This window comes from Martes martes, assembly GCF_963455335.1.
Source record: "Martes martes genome assembly, chromosome: X".
Taxonomy (NCBI): domain Eukaryota; kingdom Metazoa; phylum Chordata; class Mammalia; order Carnivora; family Mustelidae; genus Martes; species Martes martes.
The window spans coordinates 54,514,185-54,537,835 of record NC_137897.1 but is presented as its reverse complement, the minus strand read 5'-3'; the positions used below and the strand labels follow the sequence as shown (position 1 = coordinate 54,537,835).

The 23,651-nt window shown below is 41.5% G+C and overlaps 1 protein-coding gene across 8 annotated transcripts in view; it reads right to left on the bottom strand.

Moving 5' to 3' along the window:
- Positions 1 to 9,897, bottom strand: part of EDA (ectodysplasin A) — a gene marked incomplete at both ends in the record, with an annotated part of 430,893 nt that extends 420,996 nt beyond the window's left edge. For all 8 annotated transcript variants that reach the window (XM_080795672.1, XM_080795674.1, XM_080795673.1 and 5 more), the window contains one exon: positions 9,511 to 9,897. In XM_080795672.1, coding sequence (XP_080651798.1) covers positions 9,511 to 9,897 — 387 coding nt within the window. The remainder of the gene's footprint in view (positions 1 to 9,510) is intronic.
- Between the last annotated feature and the right edge of the window lie 13,754 nt (positions 9,898 to 23,651).

Here is a 23,651-nt window from a genome sequence, read left to right as displayed (position 1 = left end):
TTGGTTTACTTTTTTGCCTCTTTGTTCATTTGTTTTGTTTCTTAAATTCCATGACTGCAATCATTTACAATGACAAGCATGGAGCTAGAGAGTATTACACTAAGCGAAATAAGTCAGTCAGAGAAAGACAAATACCACATGATTTTTCTATTTTTTTTTGATTTTTTATTTATTCACTTGACAGACAGAGATCACAAGTAGTCAGAGAAGTAGGCAGAGAGAGAGTAGGAAGCAGGCTCCCTGCTGAGCAGAGAGCCCGATGCGGGGCTTGATCCCAGGACCCTGGGATCATGACCTGACCTGAAGGCAGAGGCTTTAACCCACTGAGCCACCCAGGTGCCCCATGATTTTTCTATTCTTTTATGTTCAGTCTATGTGTATCCTTGAATCTAAAGTGAGTTTTTTTGGTAGAAAAACATGACTGGGTCTTGGTTTTATCCATTTGGCCATTATACAACTTTGATTGGAGGAGTTTTGTCTATTTACATTTGAAATAATTATTGATAGGGAAGGATTTACCATTGCCATTTTGTTAGTTGTTTCCCGTTAGTCTTGAGATTCCTTTGTCTTTATTGTCTCTCTGGCTATCTTCCTTTTTTTTTTTTATCAGTATGCTCTAATTTTTTTATAAGTCTATTTTAAGCTGATAACTTAAGTTCAATTGCATACAAAAACTCTACAAGTGAACATTTCTCATACACTATTATTTTTGTCACATTCTACACCTATACATATTATATGTTTTTTCATATTGTGTATCTTTTAATGGTTATTTTTAATACCTTTGCCATTTAACTTTTATACTAGAAATAAAAGTGATTTATCTTCAAGTACTACAGTAATACAGTATTCTGTATATGTCTATATATTTTGTTTTACCAATAAATTTCATACTTTTTTATGCTATCACAGAGCTCTTTAATATCCTTTCAAGTTAATAAACTCCCTGTAGCATTTCATGTAAGTCAGGTCTAAGTGATGATAAATTTCCTCAGCTTTTGTCTAGGAATGTCCATATCTGTTATTTTTTAAAAGATTTTATTTATTTGACAGAGAGATCACAAGTAGGCAGAGAGGCAGGCAGAGAGAGAGGAGGAAGCAGGCTCCCTGCTGAGCAGAGAGCTGATGCAGGGCTCGATCCCAGGACCCAGAGACCATGACCAGAGTGAACAGCAGAGGCTTAACCCACTGAGCCACCTAGGTGCCCCTGTATCTGTTATTTTTAAGGACAGTTTTGGCAGGTATTGTATTCTCGGTTGGCAGGGTTCTCCCCACCTTCAGCACTTCAGATATATTATCCCACTCTCTTGAGTATGCAAGATTTCTGCTAAATCATTTCCTGATAGTCCTAGGGGGAGTTACCTTGTTTATGATAAGTTGGTTTTCTTTTGATGCTTTCAAAATTTTGTTTTTTATTTTTAACAATTTGAGTATACTGTGTCTTGGTATGGCTTTCTCTGGGTTTATTTATTTAGTAATCTTTGGGATTCTTGAACTTGGTTGTTCATTTTCTTTCCCAGATTTGGGAAGTTTTCAGCCATTATTTCTTTAAATAAGCTTTCTGGTCTTTTCTCCTCTCGTCTCTTTCTGGGATTTCCCTATGCCTATAATGCTCTGCTTAATGGTGTTCCATAGTTTCTTAAGCTTTCTCACTATTTTTCTTCTTTTTTTCTTTTTGCTTCACTGACTGAATTATTTCCAAAGACCAATCTTAGTTCACTGATCCTTCTGCTTTAACTAATCTGCTGTTGAATCCTGCTCATGATTATTGTGTTTTATAACTCCATATTTTCTGTTTGGTTTTATTTCCTCTTTGTTAGAATTCTGTATTTATTTATTTATTTTCTAAATTTATTTATTTGATGGACAGAGATCACAAGTAGGCAGAGAGGCAGACAGAGAGAGGGGGGAAGCAGGCTCCCCGCCGAGCAGAGAGCCCGATGTGGGGCTCGATCCCAGGACCCTGGGATCATGACCTGAGCCGAAGGCAGAGGCTTTAACCCACTGAGCCACCCAGGTGCCCCTAGAATTCTGTATTTATGCACTATTCTCTTGATATTGAGGTGAGCATCTTTATAACAGTCATTTTTTAATTTTGTCAAATATATTTCATAAATCTTTCATTAGGGTCAGTATCTGGACCCATATTTCCTTTGTGTGGAACACCTTTGCTGATTTTTCATTTTCTTTAAGATGTTATTTATTTATTTGACATTGAGAGAGAGGGAACACAAGCAGCTGGAGTGGGAGAATGAGAAGCAGGCTTCCCGCTGAGCAGGGAGTCTGATGTGGGGCTCGATCCTAGGACCCCAGGATCATGACCTGAGCTGGAGGCAGTCACCCAATGACTGAGCCACCCAGGCATCCTTGATTTTTCATTTTCATTGACTCTCCATGTTGGTGTCTACACATTACACAAAGAAAACATCTCTCCTAAGCTCTGTGGATTGGTCTTGTATAAAAGAACTTCACCAATCAACCCAATCAGAGATTCTGGTTACTTCTATCAATTCTTTCCCTCCCCAAAGAGAAGCAAGCAGCAGTGGCTTTTTCTCTTTACTCTGTACAGAGTAGAGTGGCTATCCATTTACCAGTCCAAACTGCCATCTCCATTCTTCCCCAGATAGCTAGACTATGCCAGACCCATCAGAGATCCAAACTGGCAATACAAATGCCAGATCTTTGGGCAGCCCTGGAGAAGTTGTGGCACTGAAACCACAAATCATCTCTTCCATCTCCAGAAGTAAGCTAAACGCTAAAAATGTTTCATCTACACACTCTGATGAAAAGGGTGGGAGGAACTATGGCATCTATCAGTCCTAGCCATCATATCTGTTCACCTCCATAACTAGACTGTGCCAGATCCTTGCACTCCTGGACTGATAAGTCAGATGCCAGTTCTTTGGGCAGCCCCGGAGAAGTTGGAGCACAAAATGCACAGATAAACTTTTCTTCTCCAAGGAAATATTGAGAGTTGGGGTTTTTTTGTTTTCTTGCTCTGTGCTCAGCAGGAGGGATGATCTATGATATCTACCAGCCCAAGACACTGTCTATTTTCTCCTAGGCAGGCCCTTCAGAGTTTCAAGACTGGCAAGACAGAAGTCAGTCCTCTGAAAACTTGGGAGTGCAGGAAGAACTCCTCCCCTCCCCCTGGGAGAAGCTGGAAGCTAGGGGGTCTCTCTTCCTCATCATATGGCCCTTGAGCTGGTAGCAGGTACTCTGGTGAGAGGGTGTCCCAAATCTCCCTGCTGGCATCAGTGAGTCTGGTTTTATATTCACCCCAGGTATAGGAGCCTTTCAATTAGTCCCTTAATTTCTCACAAAGGGAGTTTTTCCTTGAATCACTGCTAAATGAGTGTGTTGGGGACAGGGAGAAGGGTTCAGGACTTCCTAGTCTACCATCTTGCTGACATCATTCCCTTTAAAATTACTCTTTTTTGTGGAATATGATAAGCTGGTTCTAAAATATATAGAGAAATGCCAAGGGCCAAGAACATCCAGGATACTTTTAAAGAAGAGAAACAAGGTGGAAGGACTTGCTTTACCAGATATCAAGAGCTTATTATAAAGTCCAGTAATTAAGGCTATGGTGTTACAATGACAAATAGACTAACAGAACAAACAGTTCAGAATCAATCTTGCACATACATAGACAATTTATGACAAATGTGACACTGTAAAGAAGTGAAGAAAAAGACATTCCTTATAATAAATGGCCTGGGTCAGTTGAATGCCTATATGGAAAACATAAAGCTTGGCCCCTGATATCTCACTATACACGTAAATCAATTCCAGATGGATTGTTGATCTAAATGTGAATGTCAAAAATATAAAGCTCCTAGAAGATAACATAGAATATCTACATGATCTCAAGGTAGGAAAATACTACTTAAAGGAAACACAAAAAACACTAGTCATAAAGGAAAATAATGAAAAACTATGAATACATTAAAATTTAAAATGTCTGTTCCTCAAAGATTGCTATGAAGAGATTTGGGAAGGGCTTGCAACATAAAAAGTACAAAAATGGTTCATAGCCAGAGTATATAAAGAATTCCTACAAATTTACAAGAAAAGGACAAATAATCCAATTTTTAAAAATGAGCAAAATACTTGTACAGGTACTTCATAGAAGCAGCTATCCAAATGGTTAATAAACTTATGAAAAAGAGTACAACTTCATTAATCAGATTCTGAGAAATGGCAATTAAAATTACAGTAAGATAGTATTATAAACCCATCTACCAGAACAGCTATAATTTAAAAGAGTGATAATAACAAGTGTTAACAAGAATGTGGAACAACTAGAATTCTCATATACTGCTGGTGGAATTTAAATTGGTATAATCACTTAGAAAAACTATCATTATCAATAAATTTGAAAATATGTATTCCCTACATCCCAAAAATTCTAATCCTAGGTATACACTCAAAAGAAATTCAAGTACATATAAACAAAAGACATGTATGATAATATTCATAACATCATTACTTATAATAACCCAAACAAGGAACAATCCGAATATTATCAGTAAAATGAATAAACTGTAGTATATTCAAACATGGGAATAATATACAAAAATACAAATAAAAAATTATAGCTTTATGCAACATGATGGATAACACAGGGTTGAGGAAAAGAAAGACTCCCCGCAAAATATATATTGTTTGATTTTACTTATATCAGGCTCAAAATAGGTAAAACTAATCTGTGATGTTAGAAGTCAAGATAGTCATTAACTTTGGAGGGGAAAGGTACGAGGATAGGAATGGAGCATAATGTGGAGGTTGTGAAATGCAGTTCTATTTCTTGACCTGGGTTTTGGTAATATCAGTGTGTTCACTGTGTAATAATTCATCAAACTATATGATTTGTCACCTTTTCTGTATATATGCAATACTTCAATATAAAGAAGTACACTTCAATAGAAAAGTGGGGGAAATAAAGAAAAAAATGAAGAGCTAAGTACAATAGGTAAAGTTGGTCCTCTCTGAGGGCCACCCTAACAGGCAAAGCAAATGGTTTTCTTGGTAATGTTCTTGGGGATTAAGTGGCTTCCAAAGCTCTCTATTATAAGGAGATCTTTCCTATAAGGCATTTACAGATAAATTACAAATTATTTTTTCACAAAATCTAAGAGAGAAAGAGGTGAGACTTAAAAACAAAATAAAACATCAAATGATATATCACAGAAAGCTTTCTGCACCACTTTGAAGGTAATGTGCTTAGGGCTCCTCTCTATTTCACTTTCTAGTAATTTTAGAAACCAATGAAACATTGCCAGTGGAACAATTTATTCACCTAAGCAAAGCTGACACAGGCTTATTAGCAAGACCTGAGGAAAGCAGGCTTGTTACATACAGAGAAATTGTCTTTGTTTCACATGACTATCTTCAAAGGCCCAACATAATATTTAACTCAACAAGTATTAAAATACCCTAACTATAACTAGCATTGAGTCAGGTACTGCAGAAAAAGACAAAAAAGGAGGCAGATTTCTGAAGAGTTCTATATAAAGACACAAGAGTTATTAAACCAAAAACAGCAATAACAACTAGAGAATGATCCTAAGACAAGATATGGTAGGTGGGTTGCAGGAGAAGAATTAGTGAGAACAGGATAGGTATAATGGAGCTAGTTGATCAAAAACCATGAATGCCACACTGAAAACTCTAGATTTAAACCTATAGAAAGGTATTTTATCTGGATTCCATTCCCCTAAAAAAGTTCTTGGACTTAATGACTCCTAGTCATTTTCTTGATCAACCAGCCTTAATAAGTAATGTAAAATTTGTATACACTAATGTTCTATCTAGTTAAACCAAGAAATGTGGAAAGATAAAGTTGATGTCTATGTCATCATTTCAAATAATTAGGAACATTTTGCAAATATCCCCAACGGTCCCAAATAAATCCTCATTAATCTACCCATATATATATTTCTAAACACTTCCTAAATCTTAGAGTTCCAGTTTAGATGATCTCTTAGGGCAATCATTTGAATGAGATACTACTTTTACTTGCCTCTCTTCCAAAATAAACTTTCAACCATTATAAGATATCTAATAGCTGACATAGTGTCTGGCTGAAAGCAGGCTATTTATTGAGCTAAATTGTTAAATTATACCAATATATTAACCTTATTCATCTGTCTCATGGTTTTGTAGACTGATCATATCCCTCCTTTAACCCTTCTCTCTCTCTCCAGACTGGAAAAACAACAACAACTAGAAAATCCCTCTACCCTTTTGATCAATTTAATTGAGTTTCTAGGGACTTTTATCAGGTGTTGGGTTTTTTTTTTGAGAAGCAGGTGCCAGAATTTCCTACATGATTATGGATGCAAATCCACTTTTGGTCTTTTAGGTGGAAAATATAAGGGTTTTGTTTTGTCATCATTTTCAACATACTTCCTGCTGATGTCTACCATATTATTGGCTTTGAGGACCACAATCACAACTGGGCCAACTTCTTCACAGAATGATCAACCGTGATTTTCATTTTTTACTATAACAATCATATTGTGTACTGTCTGACTCAGAAGTTGGTGAGATGTTCCTAGGTCTTCTTCAGTGAGTAGCTAGATGAACCTGCAGGTAACTCCTCAGCTACTCCAGCTGAAGGATACCGTTATGATTCCAAAAGGTCTGAGGGGACCCTCTCATTCTTTTTCATTAGCAGTGTCCCCACTGGGGAGGCTTTTCTAACAATCCCCTGGGAGAACTTGGCTGATACGTCTGCCCTAATTTCCTCTGTATCTTGTTTTAAATGTTTTTAAATTGAGAGATATAGATGAACCTCCTCAGTGATTTCTAGATCCCTTTCTTGAGTCATAACTGAGCCCATCTTCTCATAAACATGGATAGGTTTGTATGACCTTATAAAATGGAGTGCCTCTATTTTGCCCACTTGGTCTGAGATCTTTCTGCAATATATTTTCATTAGTTTGTCTTTACTCCTTGCAAATAAACTGGTGAGAAACAATGTTCTGCCCACTGAAGAGTGTATATTTTTATCTTTCTTCCTCTCCATCTAAGAGTTGCTGTAACAGCAGCTGTTCATGTTGAAAAACTAAAATATAAAAATGTGACCTACGTGGCCAAATCCCACAAGGCTGTTTACTTCCTTGTTTATGAATCAGAATCTGTCAGCACAACTTAGAATCTTGACTGTCAGCAGATACTGCAATTAAATGTCCCTGCAAAGCCAGCAGAGGGTGCACCAGGGCACTAGAAATTTTACCCAAGATGTAGCAGTATCAATTTAACTCTAATAGCCAATCAACTTTTCCTTTTTTTTTTCTTTTTTGCAGGAGGTGGGGGAATGGGAGGTATACTAAAACTAATATCCTCAAGAGAAACATAATTTGAATCTGGGCTAAAATTCCTTTAAAGTATACTTCGATTCTCCTGAAAGTCATCTTCAGGAAGAGTATGGAAAACACGTTAAACTTTGGCCAAAATACAGGTGGAGTAAAAGAAACTGATGCAAATCTGAGCCCTCTACATTGCAAGAATTGTACTATGGAGCTCCAACCCTCTTTCTCCCAAAAGGCTTCCAGAGATGTATGCTATAGGGGAACAAACGAACTTTCTTGAACTGGGAATCAAGAGACCAACTTCCCTTTTACCGTTGACCATAGTTGTAGGGTCAAATCATTGTATGGTCAAATCATTTGACCTCGGACTAATCATTCCCCCCCTACCTCAGGGCCTCTGTGCTATCCAAAGGGATCAAACAAAATGGACTCACATGGCCCCTCACAATTCTAAAAATCCGAGACTCCAACTGATGCCAGCAAATGTAAAGAGCCAGTATGCTTGTTGCCACTGCTCCAAAAGATTAAAACACAAGGACAGAAAATGGGGAGCTGTATTTAAATCTAGACAGAACTATTCGAAGTGCCATGCGAACACCAGGCAACTAAATGCCACTCTAGACCTGTGAGAGTCCCACACCATCACGGAAGCCCTAGGGTGCAGCTGTCCTGCTAATCCTCAGTCTATAAACATAGGTCTGTCCACCCTAAATACCAAAAAGCTTTGGCTACCATTTGACTAAGGAAGTTCAGTTACTTCATCTTTTCACAGAATATCAATGTTCAGCTGCTAAGTATTTCTACTGGGCATTGTGGGGGCGGGGGTGGATAGATAAAGGGAGCCAGAATCCTAGTTAATTATCATTTAGCTACAGTGTTTAAAGTTTCAAGTATGAGAAGCATGTCTACTGATTCTCTTCTTTGATAAGCTGTTATATAAGTTGGAGTATGCTAGCAAGACATTTTTCGGCTCAGGGTAACTTTTACAATGCACAATGTAGAAGATATGTCAGTCCCAACATTACAGTTTTGTCATGAATGTGATGCCAGCTTAGGATGGGTGGTCAAAGAGCACAATGACAACTCTGAATGTGGTAGTAAATACAGAAATCCTGGGCCCCTCATTCCAAGAAACTTATGAGCACAACTTGCCCTTTTCCCCAAAAGGAACAAATCCACTATTAGTCTCCTAACCTCCTCAAAAAGATTCTTGGATGCTTGCTTCTCTTAAATTTCACAGGACAAAATATGGTAGTTAAGAGAATACTTATTTTAAGTTCACTAAATTTAGTTGAATAAAGAGCTGAACAAGTGGAAGACAACTACCAAAGCTAATGGTTTGCTAAGAAGGGCACAAACACCATAAAGATTGCAAAACAAACACACAAAACAAAACTGCTCGTGAAAGATTACTCGAGTAATTAATTGTTCCATCAGTAGATTCCTGTTCTCAAACTAGCAGTAGTGAATAGACTTCACACTCACCCTATCTACCCCCCAAAAAGAGAACCGGCATGCAAAGGGTGAGTTTTATTTCCAGAGATTTTTTAAATTGCTGCTCAGAAGTTGTCTAGCAAGACGGCATATTTCTACCAGAATTCCACAGGGGCGCTGATCCTCACTAGAACACGGAGGACAATCAGTCTCAAATTGCAGGTAAGTGTGAACAAGCCCACCTTCTGGTCAGCGCACAAGGACCCGCGCTGAAAATACGATTAAAAGTTGTTTCAACTGTGGAGCAGTGATTACAGCTGTTTACAGCTCCCACTCCAAAGGAGAGCCTGCTCGTGCTGGCATCAGCTCTGGACACGAAAAAACAAGCACCGCGGGCAGAGAATCTCACCAGGAGCAGAAGGGCCAAGCTGCTGCCGTTAGTCCGCCAGAGGGGCAGCAACTGCACCTCCGCGGCCGGGAGAGCCGCCAACTTTCCCCGAAGGCAGCCCGTAGCTAGGGGCGGCGGGCGCCGGCCAGGGTTCCCAAGTGCAGGGGTCCGGAGGGAGTCTGGGTGAGCTAGACCAGGACAACCTGCCCCGGGGCAACCTCTCCCGGCTCGTCTGCCCCCTCCCTGGTCCGGCCCTGCAACTTGGCTGGAGGTGGCAGAATCCTCCCCGGGGCCCTGTCGGGGAGGGCCCCCGCCCTGCCCACAAGGGGAGGGGGCCTCAGCCGCCGCCGCCCCTCCTAGGTGACTCACCTGGTGCCCGTCCTGGGAGTGTGGGGGGAGTGTGGTTTCTCCCGGTTCCAGCGGCTGCTGCTGCTGAGGTGATGGCTGCCCGAAGTGGCGGGTGATGGAACCGTCAGGGTCAAGGCCACCGGGGCTGCTCAGGGTGCCAGAGGTGCTGGGGCCAAGGCGGGACTCGGCTCCCCGTTCCCGCCGCAACTCGGACCGCAACTCTAGGTAGCAGCATAACGTCAGCAGGTGGAGGGCCAGCGAGAGGCCAAAGAAACCCAGGAAGAGCCGGCAGCTGTTCCCTTCGCCCGCCCGGGCAGGGGCCGCCCGACAGCCGCAGCCCTTGCTTCCCCGCTCCCGCGGCGCTGCCGTGGGCAGAGGTTCCCTACGCTCTACCTCTGGGTAGCCCATGGCCTCCGGAGACACCCACTCTCTGAGGCCCTGGAGCCGCAGCGTCTGCCTCAGCCGTTCAGGACCCCTGACAGGCGGCTACTGCCCTGCCATCCGCTGGGGGCTGCAGGGACCCGTTCCAGAGCAACGGAGGCTGGGCGGAACAGAGCAGAGAGCTGCCGCATGTGCAGCTCCACTCCGAGGGGTGGGAAAGGGAGGAGGAGGGGCGGGAGAGAGGGGCGGCTCGGCCCGCGGGGAGAATGAGGGAGGTGGCCCAGGCCGACCCCGCCCCATCCCCCAAGAGGCTGCCTGGGCGCCCAACCACCAGCCCGCCAAGCCTTGGCGCCCCGCCCCCTGCCATTCCACCCTGGGCCCCCAGCCACGGGGCGGGGCCTTGGGGGCGTGTGGGTTCGCCTCTGCCTGACTGCCCCACCCAGGTCTTCCCGCTTGCGCCTGTCCCAGTTGGTGACCGCCGCTGTCGTTCATCTCTGGACTCCGCCCCAACTTAACCCTATAGCGCCTTACGGGGGGGTGGGTAGGAGAAGGCGAGGAGGGGGAGGCCGAGAAGAATTTGGGAACCTTGGAAAGAAACTGAAGCAAAGAAAAGGAAACAGAAACTAGAATTAATAGAAATGTTTGCAATTAACTGCAGTTGTTAATAAGATCATCCAGTACTTATCTGTTGCTTTCAATCTTCAAAGAGTTTAACAGACGTTAAACTAATTAAAACAGTTCTTGGTTTGGAATGAAACCATGCCTGCTGTGTTTGCAATCCTGTGGCGCGCCAAAAGAAAAAGGAGACCCAGAAGCCTGGGAGCCAAAGGGAGTGAGATTGGGATGGGACTGAGGCAGCCCCACTCCTAGAGTGAATCTGGGGCCTCAATCTAAGAGGCCAAGAAGTGCGCTTATGCCAAGTGGAACTGAAGTGATGTTGTCCCACGCAGGTTCGAACAGTGCCCTGAGATTTCTTGATATATTAATAAATTCAACAAATATGTGTGGGTCTCTTCGCAGTGCCGCAAGTATTGTAGGAGATAATCCACAGCCAGTGGAGTTTCTCTTCTGCCTCAGCATCAGAAGTTTTGAGTGAAGAATATGTGCCTTCAATGCACAACTGGGGAAACCGAGGCCCAGGTGAGGTGCATTTTTACAAGGGTGGTCCACAGAACAGCCAGGCAATATTGGCATCTCTATTTGCAGGCAACTGTTCTGGCCTCTCCACCCCTCCCCTCCTCTCCCTGGAGTAGTCCCTGGGGGAAGTTCAACAAGTCAGCCAAATGTTCCAGATGTACACTGCTGCAACTGCAGCATCTTCAACAGCCGAACCAATGAGAAAATAGTTCAGAGCAAAAAACAAACAAAACAACAATAACAACAACAAACCAAAAAAGGTAAGTGTCAGAACAATACACCCTGAAATGAAGGATGGAAAGGATTAGTTGAGTCACAATGACGAGAGTTACTAGTCTGAGATTATAGAGAGCTGAATGACCATAGCAGGGGAAATCTGTATGCTTCTTGGTCACTGTGTACTCCTATTCCCATGTAATGAATAATTAGCAGTTTTATTGACTTGTCAAGGGTAGGCCTGAGACCTAGGCTGAGGGGAAAGAAGAAAAATAGGGAGATATAGAAAAGAAGACAAAAGCAGAGAAACAAACAAAAGCAAAGCACCCAGTGGAAAGGCCAGTCCAAAAAGTACAGAGGTCATAAAACCTTAAATATATTAGCCATGGCCAACTTTTCTTCCAGACACTTTGTGAATGATCTCAGTGCTTCACAAAGATCTATTTGTCCCCTCACTGGCCCTTACCCATGAAGCATAAAGTTTGCAAAAAATATCATCATCATGCAGATAAGAAAATGTAAAAGGACACTTACCAGCTAAACTAATCTCAAATCCTGCCTGTTCCATCTGGGAATTCTAGGTGCTTAATCGACTGAGCGATCCAGGCACCCTAGGAATTCTAGGTGCTAGGGGGAACTACAAAGCTGATTTACCTTCATTATCACAGCCTAGGATTTTTTTTAAAAAAGATTTTATTTATCCACTTGAGACAGAAAGAGAGAGAGCGCGTGCACCAGCATGAGAAGGGGGAGTGGCAGTGGAGAGGGAGAGGGACAAGTTGACCCTTCACTGAGCCGGGAGCCAGATCCCAGAACCCGGATTATGACCTGAGCCCAAGACAAAAGCCTAACCATCTGAGCCAGCTAGGTGCCCCTCACAGCCTAGGATTATTAGAATGTTAAACTAGAAGTCAGTAGACCTCACCTTACCACTGGTTTGCTCGGTCACTCTGATTAAATTACTGTGCTTTGGGGCCAGAAACATTAGTTTCCCCAACTGTAGCACTTTCACAGCTATGATACTGTGTTTTATCTGTGTTATCACTGGCTGTGTTGATTTGGTTGTATACAGAGTTCAAAGAGACTGCCCCTGGTTTCCTTAAAGTGAAAAGGAAACAACTTAACAGCCATCTCCTGGTGGTGGTGCTTGAGGGCCTTAATGATCCCAGCTTACCCTCTTCTACTAGGTTTTTAACAGCCTGACTGAGACCTTGGGTTGCACCATTGCTCTCAGAAGACCTACGAGTTGCATCTGACCAAAACCTCACTCTGGTTCCCCAGAGGAAGAACATGTCTTCATATACAATAAGTATGTTGAAATGGAGCAGTCTGGTGAGGAATGTACATGGTTATTTTTTTAAATTTTTATTTATTTATTTGAGAGAGAGAGAACACAAGTGGAATGAGGGGCAGAGAGAGAAGCAGACTCCCTGCAGAGGAGGGAGCCCGATGTGGGATTCCATCCCGGGACCCTGGGATCATGACCTGAGCGAAAGGCAGACGCTTAACTGACCGAGCCACCCAGGTGCCCCTACATGGTTATTTTTTACAAGTGTTTTGAAGTGTTACTTCAGATAGCTTCTATGCTTCCATAAATACCCCATCCCCTACAGCGTGGGTCTCAAAATGACAGCCTACAGGCCACATCCAGCAAACAGATGGATTGTATTTGGTGCAGTGTTGGCTAAAACTTTGAATTTAAAAAATTAATCACCAACATTTAGAAATTAGGACATTTCACATAAAAAATCAGATTTCCTGCTTTTCTTTCTCTAAAAAAAAATCAGAAAACCTGCTAACACTGGATCCTCATTCCCATATAGCTATAGTCAGCTAGAACTAGCCCCTTAGAACAATCAAGTGCCACACTGTCATCCCTATGTCCTTCCTCTAATCTCCATTACTGCCCTTATCACTCATTTACCCTACCTGTCTAGCCCCATGTATTTTAGGAGACAAAAATCAGCTCCTTATCATGACCCATAATCTGCCTTTCCAACTTCATTTGCCGCCATCCCTCAAGGAACCCATACTCCCACAAAATTAAATTCACTGACAATTCTCACACATCTGTGTCTTTGCACAAACTGGTTTCCTTGCCTGGAATGCCCCCACCTTGGACATCTGATTAACTTCCTCAAGAAGCAAATCACATGGGCACCTGGGTGGCTCAGTGGGTTAAAGCCTCTGCCTTCAGCTCAGGTCATGATCCCAGGGTCTTGGGATTGAGCCCCACATCGGGCTCTCTGCTCCTTGGAGAGCCTACTTTCTCCTCTCTCTCTGCCTGCCTCTCTGCCTACTTGTGATGTCTGTCTGTCAAATAAATAAATAAAATCTTAAAAAAAAAAAGAAGCAAATCACATGTTCCCACAGCTCACTCCAAACAGATTTTCCTTTATGCTTTCATGGTACCCTGAGCATGTCAATAATATCATTAACCACATTGTATTTTTCTTTTTTCATGTTTTCTCATCACTGAACTAAGCTCCCTGATGGTAATAACCACACCCTTTCCACTTCGGTAGTCCCAGTGACTAGCATAGCACCCACCACATAGTAGACAGCAGTATTGTTTGTCAACGTAATTGGGCATGAAGTCTGCCATGGTAACCTAGATTATCTAGAAACCCAAAAAAGGAAGTGGGCCAAGGGATGCCTGCTAGTACCACTTATGAAGCACCTACTGTGTAACACATTATGTAAAGATACAAAGAAAATTGAACCAAATGACAATTGTACAATTATCCTCTTTTTTTGTACTACTGTTGGAGTTGTGGATAACCTAGAAAAGTAAATAACCCATGAATTCAAATATAATTGGCTTGTAGTACTTCAATGGCTTTTTGTCCCATCAAGTTTACCTTCCTAATTTTTGGTTGTCTGGGCCTAATATTAAAAGAATGTAGTTGTCAATGCCTGAATAATAGACATTCAAAACAAGCTGACAGCTTCTGGCAGAATATGATAAGGTGTTGGCCAAGGGCTGGTATTAAATACCTCTTCGCTCTGGTTAATCTACAGAGGGGTGTCTAGGTGGCTCAGTCCGTTAAGCATCTGCCTTCAGCTCGGGTCATTATCCCGGGGTCCCAGGATCCAGTCCTGTGTTGGGCTCCCTGCTCAGCGGAGAACCTGCTTCTCCCTCTGCCTCCCACCCTGTTTGTGCTCTCTCTCTCTCTTTCAAATAAATAAATAAAATCCTTAAAAAAACCTGCAGAACAAATCATTGACCTATAAATCACAGAGTTGACTCTGACCCACCTGGTGATAAGCAGATAGATAGCTGGTGGGGTTGGGGGGACATGGTCTTAGGACTTGGATCCTGGTTTAAATCTCAGCATACTCAGTTACCAGCTGTGTGACTTAGGACAGATCATTTTTACCTGTCTTGCAGAGCCTCAGTTTTCTCACCTGTAAAATGGAAATGACAACATATGTTTTTGAGATAGCTGTGCTTAAAATGGGATGCTATATGTCAAAGTGTCTGGCACATATTAAATGCACAGTAAATATTAGTCCCTGTTATATAAGAGACTTCCTCCAAAAGGAGATGAGAGGAAAACTACATAACAGTACTCAAGAACATGTAAAAATGCAGAAAAGCATCCACATGCTTTGCCCTTGCCAAATGCTTGCTCCCTTTTTTTTTTTTTTTGCATTCTTGAAGTTGAGATAAGACCCTTATGGTCCATCATCCTCTCCTGAATGCTTGATTCATGTATCATGTATCGAACTTCCTCCTCTCCTTTTTCACTTGGATATCTAATAGACATCTTAAAATCAACATAACCAAATCCAAAGCCTTTCTCTCCCAAAATGTGCTTCCCTTGGTCTTGTGCATCTCAACAAATGCGAGTCCATCCTCCCACTGCTCAAGAAAAACACTGTGAAGTTATTCTTGAATCCACCCCCCTTTTTTTAGAGAGAGAGAGAGAGAGAGTGGGAGGGAGAGAGAAAATCCCAAGCAGGCTCCACACCTAGTGTGGATCCTGACAGGGTGCTTTATCTCACAACCTTGACACCATGACCTGAGCCAAAATCAAGAGCTGGATGCTTAACCAACTGACCCACCCAGGTGCCCCTTGAATCCTCTCTTCTTTGAACACCTCACATCCAATCTGTCAGTGAGTGCTGCCTTCAAATTATACCTAGGGGATGCCTGGCTGGCTCAGTTGGTAGAGCACGTGACTCTTGATCTTGAGGTCATGAGTTGAACCCCACATTGGGGGTAGAGGTTACTTAAAAGTCTACAACAACAAAAACAAAATATACCTAGAACCTGACCATTTCTCACTACCTCCCTATCACCACCATCATCCAAGCTCCCATGTTCTCTTACCAGATTACTACTTTAGCTGTCTCCCAGGTCTCCATGCTTTTTGCTTTTGTCCTTGTCACCCTATATTCTATTCTCTACCCTATCAGAGGCTAACAGAAAGTCAGAAGCTTTCTGTTAAAGTATTAAGGCAGAGCCTATCAATCCTCTGTTCCAAATCCTCCAATGGCTGCCCACCTCCTTCAGAGTCCCTGCCTTGGCCCCACATGATGTGAGTGATGGCCACATACTGGGTTCCTCTCCTGCTACTGTTCTCCTTGCATTCTGCTCCAGACACATTGATGTCTTTGCTCTTCCTTGAACTTGCAAAGCATGCTCCCACTTGAGGGTCTTTTTATTTGTCTTTCCTTCTGCCTGGAATGCTATTCTCCCAGATAGCTATGTGACTTCTCCCTTACTTCTTCCAGGTCTCTTCTTAGGTGTCACCTTAGAGAACCTTTCCTGGACCAAATTTCCATCACTTTCTGTCTTCTTCCTTTTCTATGTTTTCCTTCCGAGCACTTATCATCATCTGACATATTATACATGCATTTGTTTATTGTGTGACTCCCCTGAAGCTACGGCTAGACTATCAGCTCCATGAGGGCAAAGAATTTTGTCTGGTTTTGTTCACTCTTTTATCTATTAGACCAAGAACAGTACCCAACACATAATAGAATCTCAATAAAGGTTTGTTGATGGAATGACTTCATCCCCCAGTGGAGTAAGAGAAAGGAGAAAGGAGGACTGGTCAGATGTGTTACAGCATAGGCAAGGACTTTTCTTCCAGCATAGTAAAGTAGAAAGAATAGCTCTCTCATTGTATGTGAGGCAACTTCCCTCAGAGAAAGACATGCAAAAGGCCACACAACTAACTAGAGGAGGGGGTAAGGAAGGAAAGGAATGTTGAATGAATATTTATCTCCTGTGTGCTAGCCGTGCTCATTAACTTCTGTGGGAGGTTAGTATTATGAACATTTCACAGACGAGGAAACTGAGGCATTTAAGAGACAGGTTAGATAACTGGCCCAAATTCATATAGCCACTAGGTAGTAGTCTGAATTCGAAATCCAAGTCTGACTGGTTCAAATATTCCATACTCTGTTCTCAAACTTATCTCCCAACTACAGACAGATCCAAAATTCAGCCTCATAGAGCTAGACATGCAGAGACTGTGAGATTCCTCTAGTGGCAGAGTGATAAACCAGCTGGAAATCAGAGTTTCTTCTCCCATCAGCCTGGCTGCTACTGACACAAGGATACCCCAAGTCTAAGGCTACTGTACATACTATGATTAGATGAGTGTGCTTAAAGCTGGGCCCATCAGGTCATTCTTTTGTACAGTAACTCTTAATAACCTCCCCCTTCCCTTACTACTTAATAGTAACCAAACTTCTTATCTTAACATCCAAGGCCCTCCAATGTGGCTAGATTGAAACTACCATTCCAGCCATGCTGTTGCTAGGCCTTGATAAAATATAGCCTCTGCATAACTGTCACTCTCATTGTTCAGGAACAAAAGTCTACGTTCCTGCTGTTTTACCTTTTGCTAACGTTACTCCTCTTTTTCTTTCCAATATCTTTCCAATATCTTTCCATTCCCCTCTGCCTATTTAAAATCAACACATTCTTCAAAGCCCAGCTCAAGCCTCCCCACCTCATCCTGCCTGCCCACAGTGCTCTCAACCAGAATACTTTCCCTTTACAACTCTGGCATTCAGAATATACCACTCACAATTACAAACCCTTCTGCCAGTCTGTGTGACTGTCTCAGTTCTCCAAAATTATAGCCAATGCTCTTCAAAGGGTGGGAACTTGTCTTAGCCCCCACGTGGCCTACCTCAAGTAGGTGATTCCCAAATCTTTGTTAATGATTAAAGACTGCAGAGATTAATTTGCGCGAGGGTTTGAAGGCAGAAGGGTTTGATGGAGAGAAGACAAATGTTCTAGATGATAAGTAGAGTGAAATGGAATGCTGAGCCCATTTCATATTGAAGAAAAACTAAAACACACAACAAAGAAGGGGAAGAGCAGCAGACCTCTAACTTGCTGGAGCTATGGCTGACATAGGAATGTTTCCAGAAATCCATGAAGCAATGATAAGGAGATAAAAATTCTTGCTGGAATATTCATTTTTGCAATGAAGTCTTTGGCTACTCATGGGTGGCTGAGCATATGGGGAGACTCTCACTTCATGAGAGGAATATTTCATTCAAAAATAGAAAACCTTGTTGCTGGCAGAAAGTCATTTGCATTCATCCCCTGCAATGTGTGTCAGTCCCACCATTCAGGCCACCAAGTAGCCTAGAAACAGGCTGCATATTCCACAGAGCTATTGCTACATGTTATATCAGGATTATAGTGAGATCTCAGATTTAGTTTTTGGCAGAGTAGGACTTTAATCTTTGGCAGAGAGTTTCTATAGGTTTTCACATCCTCCAAACAACTATGTGTGGTATATAGAGTAGCCATTTGCCTTCATTTAAAAAGGGAGGAAACTGAAGCCCCCAGGGATAGGATGACTTGTCCAAGGTCACACAGTCAGGGTACCTGACTCAGCCTAGGGTTCTTTTTCATACTAAACTGTCAAAGGCCACCACGCTTATGTTTGCTAGTTGATCTGGCCAAAGAGTTTATTGACCATGCTCATAATATACATCTCCTCATCATGAGAATTAGGGAACAGATTAAGGGATCTGAGCCTGAGAGAGTCAGGGACCCTTGGAATACAATACTGACACTGTGATAAGCAACCTGAGACAGGACTTGGAAGAATTTAGAGTTATAATAAGTTTCCCAATCTTGCACCAGCTTCCCTGACCTACTAGATTATATCGAAGGAGTACTGTTGGATTTGTGTGGTTTAAGTATTACATTCATTCAACAAATATTCATAGACTGCCTACTGTATGACAGATACCATTTTGAATGCTAGGGATACACCAATAGACAAAAAAAAAAATCACCCAATTTATAATTGAAAAGTAAGAACTCTGTTTTTCACATACAATTTAATAGCAAAGTGCCTTTAAATGGCCTTATCCCTCCTTCCACTATACCTCTGAGCTGGGCCAGACTCTTAGGTACACTCCTAAGTGGGCCATATTCTAATAGTTTCAGGATCTCCAAACATTGAGCAAAAGGTATCAATTATCCTAATTCAAAGGCTTTCCTCCAAATAAATCAGGAAAACTAGCGAATGCAGCTCTGGTTTAAGAAATACTAAGTAAACAGTCTATTAGAATGTAAGCACCCCTCTTATCTGCTTAGCACTTGCTAAGTAAAAGCCCAGGAAAGGAACTTACAAAGTAACCATTTGGCTCCTGGAAGGATGGGAAACATGGGAGCCTAGGTCTAAGGTCAACAATCAGTGCCTGAAGATAAACTCTGAGTTGAACTGGAGTGTTAGGGCATCAGTGCCTAATAAGAGACTTGTTTGTGTCTGTATGTGTGTATGATGAGTAAGAGAAGGTATGAGAGGATGCTTTGTAAAAGAGAAAGTGCTATATAGATTAAGATTTTAAAATAATAGCTACCTTGGGACACCTGGGTGGCTCAGTTGGTTAAGCATCCAACACTTGGTTTTGGCTCAGGTCATGATGAGACTGAGCCCCTGCCATGGGGTTCTGTGCTCAGCAGGGAGTCTGCTTGAAGAGTTTCTCTGCCCCTCCCCCAACTCATGCATGCACAGGCACTCTCTCTCTCTCTCTCTCACTCTCGCTCTCGCTCCCAAATAAATAAATAAATAAATAAATCTTTTAAAAAGAGTAATAGCTACCTTGTATGAGTCTCTAGTGTGTGCCAGATACTATGCTAGGCAAAATCATATGTGTTTATCTCACTTAAACTTCAGGAACAACTTTTTGAGGTAAATTGCTTATTTTCGTACATGTTTAGAAAAAAGAGCCTAAGGAAAAGTGAAGTAACATGCCTAACATCCCCCAACTAGTAAACGGTAGTGTTAAGATTAAAATGCAGGTCTGTCCTAATTGAAAAGCCCACATTTTTTCCATTATGCCATAATAAACAATATATTTTACACACTCAGAAACCCAAGAAATAAGGAGTTTTGAGAAAATTTCAAGCTGCAATCTATTAGATAATAGATGGTGCTACCATTTCTTTTTTATTATTTAAATTCAATTAGCCAACATATAGTACATCATTAGTTTTTGATGTAGTGTTCAATGATTCATTAGTTGCATGTAACAGTGCTCATTATATCACATGTCCTCCTTAATGCCTATCACCCAGTTATCCCATTCCCCAACCCACCTCCCTTTCCACAACCCTCAGTTTGCTTCCCAGAGTCAAGAGTCTCTCATGGTTTTTTTTTCTTCTCTGATTTCTTCCCATTCAGTTTTCCTTCCCTTCCCTTATAATCCTCTGCACTATTCCTTATATTCCACATATGAGTGAAACCATATAATTGTCTTTCTCTGACTGACTTATTTCACTTGGCATAATACCCTCCAGTTCCATCCATGTCGATGTAAATGGTAGGTATTTATCCTTTCTGGTGGCTGAGTAATATTCCACATATGAACCACATCTTCTTTATCCATTCATCTATTGAAGGACATCTCAACTCCTTCCACAGTTTGGCTATTGCTGCAATGAAATTGGGGTGCATTTGTTCCTTCTTTTCACTACATCTGTATCTTTGGAGTAAATACCCAATAGTGTAATTGCTGGGTTGTAGGATAGCTCTATTTTTAACTTCTTGGGGAACCTCCATACTGTTTTCCAGAGTGGCTGTACCAGCTTGCATTCGGTGGTGCCATTTCTTCATCCCAATATAATCTTACAGTCTAATGGGAAGATCACAATACTGCAGCCAAGCCAAACTGATCTTGAAAATAACAAAACCAAATAAGAAAACCCTAGCAGCAGAAAATAGAGACTCAGGAGGTTAGATAAGATAGCACCAAGGAGAAATGGCAGTTTGTGTGGTGGCAGAGGGAGTCTGCAAAGTATTACCACAAATAGTCTCAGTGAAAACTTCCCAGAAGGCCTTGTATTGATTCTTTCATTTGTATATTTGTAATTTCATTCATTTATCTTTCCACCTCTAAAGAGTTATTGCGCACTGGCTGTAGGCATTCACGCTGACAGAACTTCTGTGAACATTGTGAGCAAATGAGTGAATACTCAGGAGCCCCAAGTCAGCCGGTCATAGGTCTGCGGCAGTCCTGACCACCATCTTAACCCGTCTTTTCATAAAGTTCAGTTCAACTCTGTCCCTTAGGGATTTTGTTTTTTTCTGTGGGAACCTATCTCTAACTCTAGGAAGACAGGTTTTGCTTGACTGAAATATGCTTTATAACAATGGCCACTGAAGAATAACCTTCTACCAACTGAGTCTGGAGGAGGGGTCTGGAAGTTGAGCTTTAACTAGCAACAAACAGAAAGTAGGATCCTTAGAAGCAGAATTTGGGACACCAAGTCATGCCCAAGGGAAAGAAGCTGTCCTTAGGCATGTGCCAAACTTCTTGACAAAGGAGACTGGTCTCTGACAGGGAAGAAGGTGGCAACCCAGAGAAGTTAGATGATTCTAAGTGTCACTATTACCCACCCTTGGACCCAAAGTTCTTAGTCCTGCAAGACCAGATGTGACATCCCTAGTTTAACAGAACTTAACTTGGTTTAATCTTTATAGTTCCAAAAATCATGACCATTTTCTTTTCTCAGCCTCTACAGCTGATTTAAGAAGTCAGAACTAGAAGGCTCTTTGGAGGCCACCTAGTCCAACCCATCCATTTTTTGAAAGAGGAAAATGAAGCCCAGAAAGATAAACAATCATGCCCATTGAGTTAATGAATTAACTAGACTAGAATCAATTGTTTCTCCCTGTTTTCCCCCTAAACCACTAGCTTATGTATCTATACCTGACAATCTTAAAGCATTTTCAAAGCACATGAATTACTTTTGTTTAACTTCTGCTGAATTCAAAGTATGAAACAAGAAATTGACTGGAAATCACCAGTCTTGCTTCTGACTTCTAGTTCCATTCTCTACCAACTCCCAATAATTTGCCCAGTTTGTACTTTGCCCTGAGGTAGTCCTCCATTTTACCCAGTCTAATTCCTGTAATCAACCTGCTGAATACAAATACTAATCTTACCTTGACTGTCTCAGAATCTCCCCACAAAAAAGGATTGTGCAACTGATCTTAATTCTTTAATTAATAACATTTATTTTTAAAGAAGCAGCTGCTACACTGCCCCTTAAATGCACTCTTAACATTTTTAAATTTGAGGAAGAAATGAAAAGTTTCTACTACAAATGGTTTCTACATAAAATTTCCCTTTTGGAAAGGTCCCCACTGGCAAACTACCACTTGACTTATTATAAGAAGCCCCAATCTCCAAGGGGGTCATCAGACATATTCTGGACAAGTCAGGAAACTTCTTTCTGCAGAATCTGATGAGGCCAAAAACTTGATGTCAAAGTAATTTGCTTCTTCCAAATATGTCTTTTGGGAAAGCTAGAGAACAGAATTCTGAGAAGAGCTGGCTGGAGGAAGCATTGGTTGAAGTTATAGCTAACATAGTTGTTGTTTTGAATTCTTCTCCTTTAGAAAAAAGTTAAATTGAAAATGTCATAGTGAACAGAGCTGAATGCTTCCAGTTCAGACAAACAGGCAAAAAGAGAAGCCTATTTGGGCGCCTAGAAAGGCAAACTAGTGTTAAAGGATAATTTTTTAAAGGTAAAATCATGACTCTCATGCAAATATAAAAGGAACACGTGTCGAACATTTTATTTAACTCATTAATTAATGAGAGAAGCTGTAAGATGTACAACCAATTCAAAGGAAAATTCAAAGGACATAGATTCCCACAGGTAATTATGAAAGCTGGAATGAATTTTCAAATAGATGCAAACTGGTCAATCTCCATGGGACAATAACCAATTGCATTACACCAGACAAAATTCATTTGCATTTCTATGGATGAGAAAATTTTGCATTTCTATTGGTTTTCTACAATTTATTGAGTTGTTGAATAGCTCAAAGCCAACAAAAAGCCTGTAACACAGAAGAGTGCACAGGTCAGGAAATCCGGTAATCTTTTTTGTCCATTCAGTCTTTCACAAATTTCCTTGACACTAGAAAGAACTGTTGCAATAAGACTGCTTTAAGGTCAGCAGGCCCCATAACCCTTGGGGCCCTGATTAGGAGGCAGCCAGGAGGATGGCCTAAGAAAACTCTTGGGAGTGTAATTTAACACTTACAAGGGAATTAGCAATGACTAAATGATCAAAGATATGAAGGGTGGCTTTTCCAAAGTCTCCGGAGCTAGAAAATCTGACAAGTGGAGAGATCCACCCATGAGACTGAAAGCAGCTGGTGATGGTCTGAGAAGGTCGGTTTAAAGGAAAACACATGGCTCTCTTTGCTACTCTATCTTGCAGGGCCCATCTCACGACATCTGGTTGAAATACAACACCTTGACTCTTGCCTAGCAACAAAGTACAAGTAAATACAATCCTCATGAACAGGCCCACTGGGAAACTTCAGGAACACATTAGGGAGGATTGTGAAGAATTCTGCCAATTTTTCTAGCACTTCATGTATTGTGTAACTGATTTTCTATTAAGTGCCTGTACACCTTCTGGTTTTATGTATGCCTAAAAACCAGTAGAAGTCCAGAAATCCAAAGAAAACTGGAGCTTTTTCATTGGCAGTTTTATCCTTTTTTTGGCAATACTCATCAACTTGCCTTTTTTCTCATTCCTTCATTGACTAGCTTGGAGATACCTGGCATGCTGGAATCTCTTAAATAGTATGGAAGAACAATGTATGACATGGGGTAACATGAACACTTTTGAAGTTATCCCTTCCCCGCTCCCCTCTCCATCAACAACCTACTCCATTAGGCAACTGTGAAAGGCATGGAACAGATAATTTACACACACACACACACACACACACACACATAGGAAAAGAAACCCACTTGATTATAATTCAGGAGCTACCCAGATCTAATCCCAGATTTAGATATAATCTAAAATTCCTGTGGTTCTCAGATGATGTGATTTAACACATTCAACCATACTGGTACTAAAGAACAATAACCATTTTGTACTTATTAAAGCAGAAAATATTATCAATCAT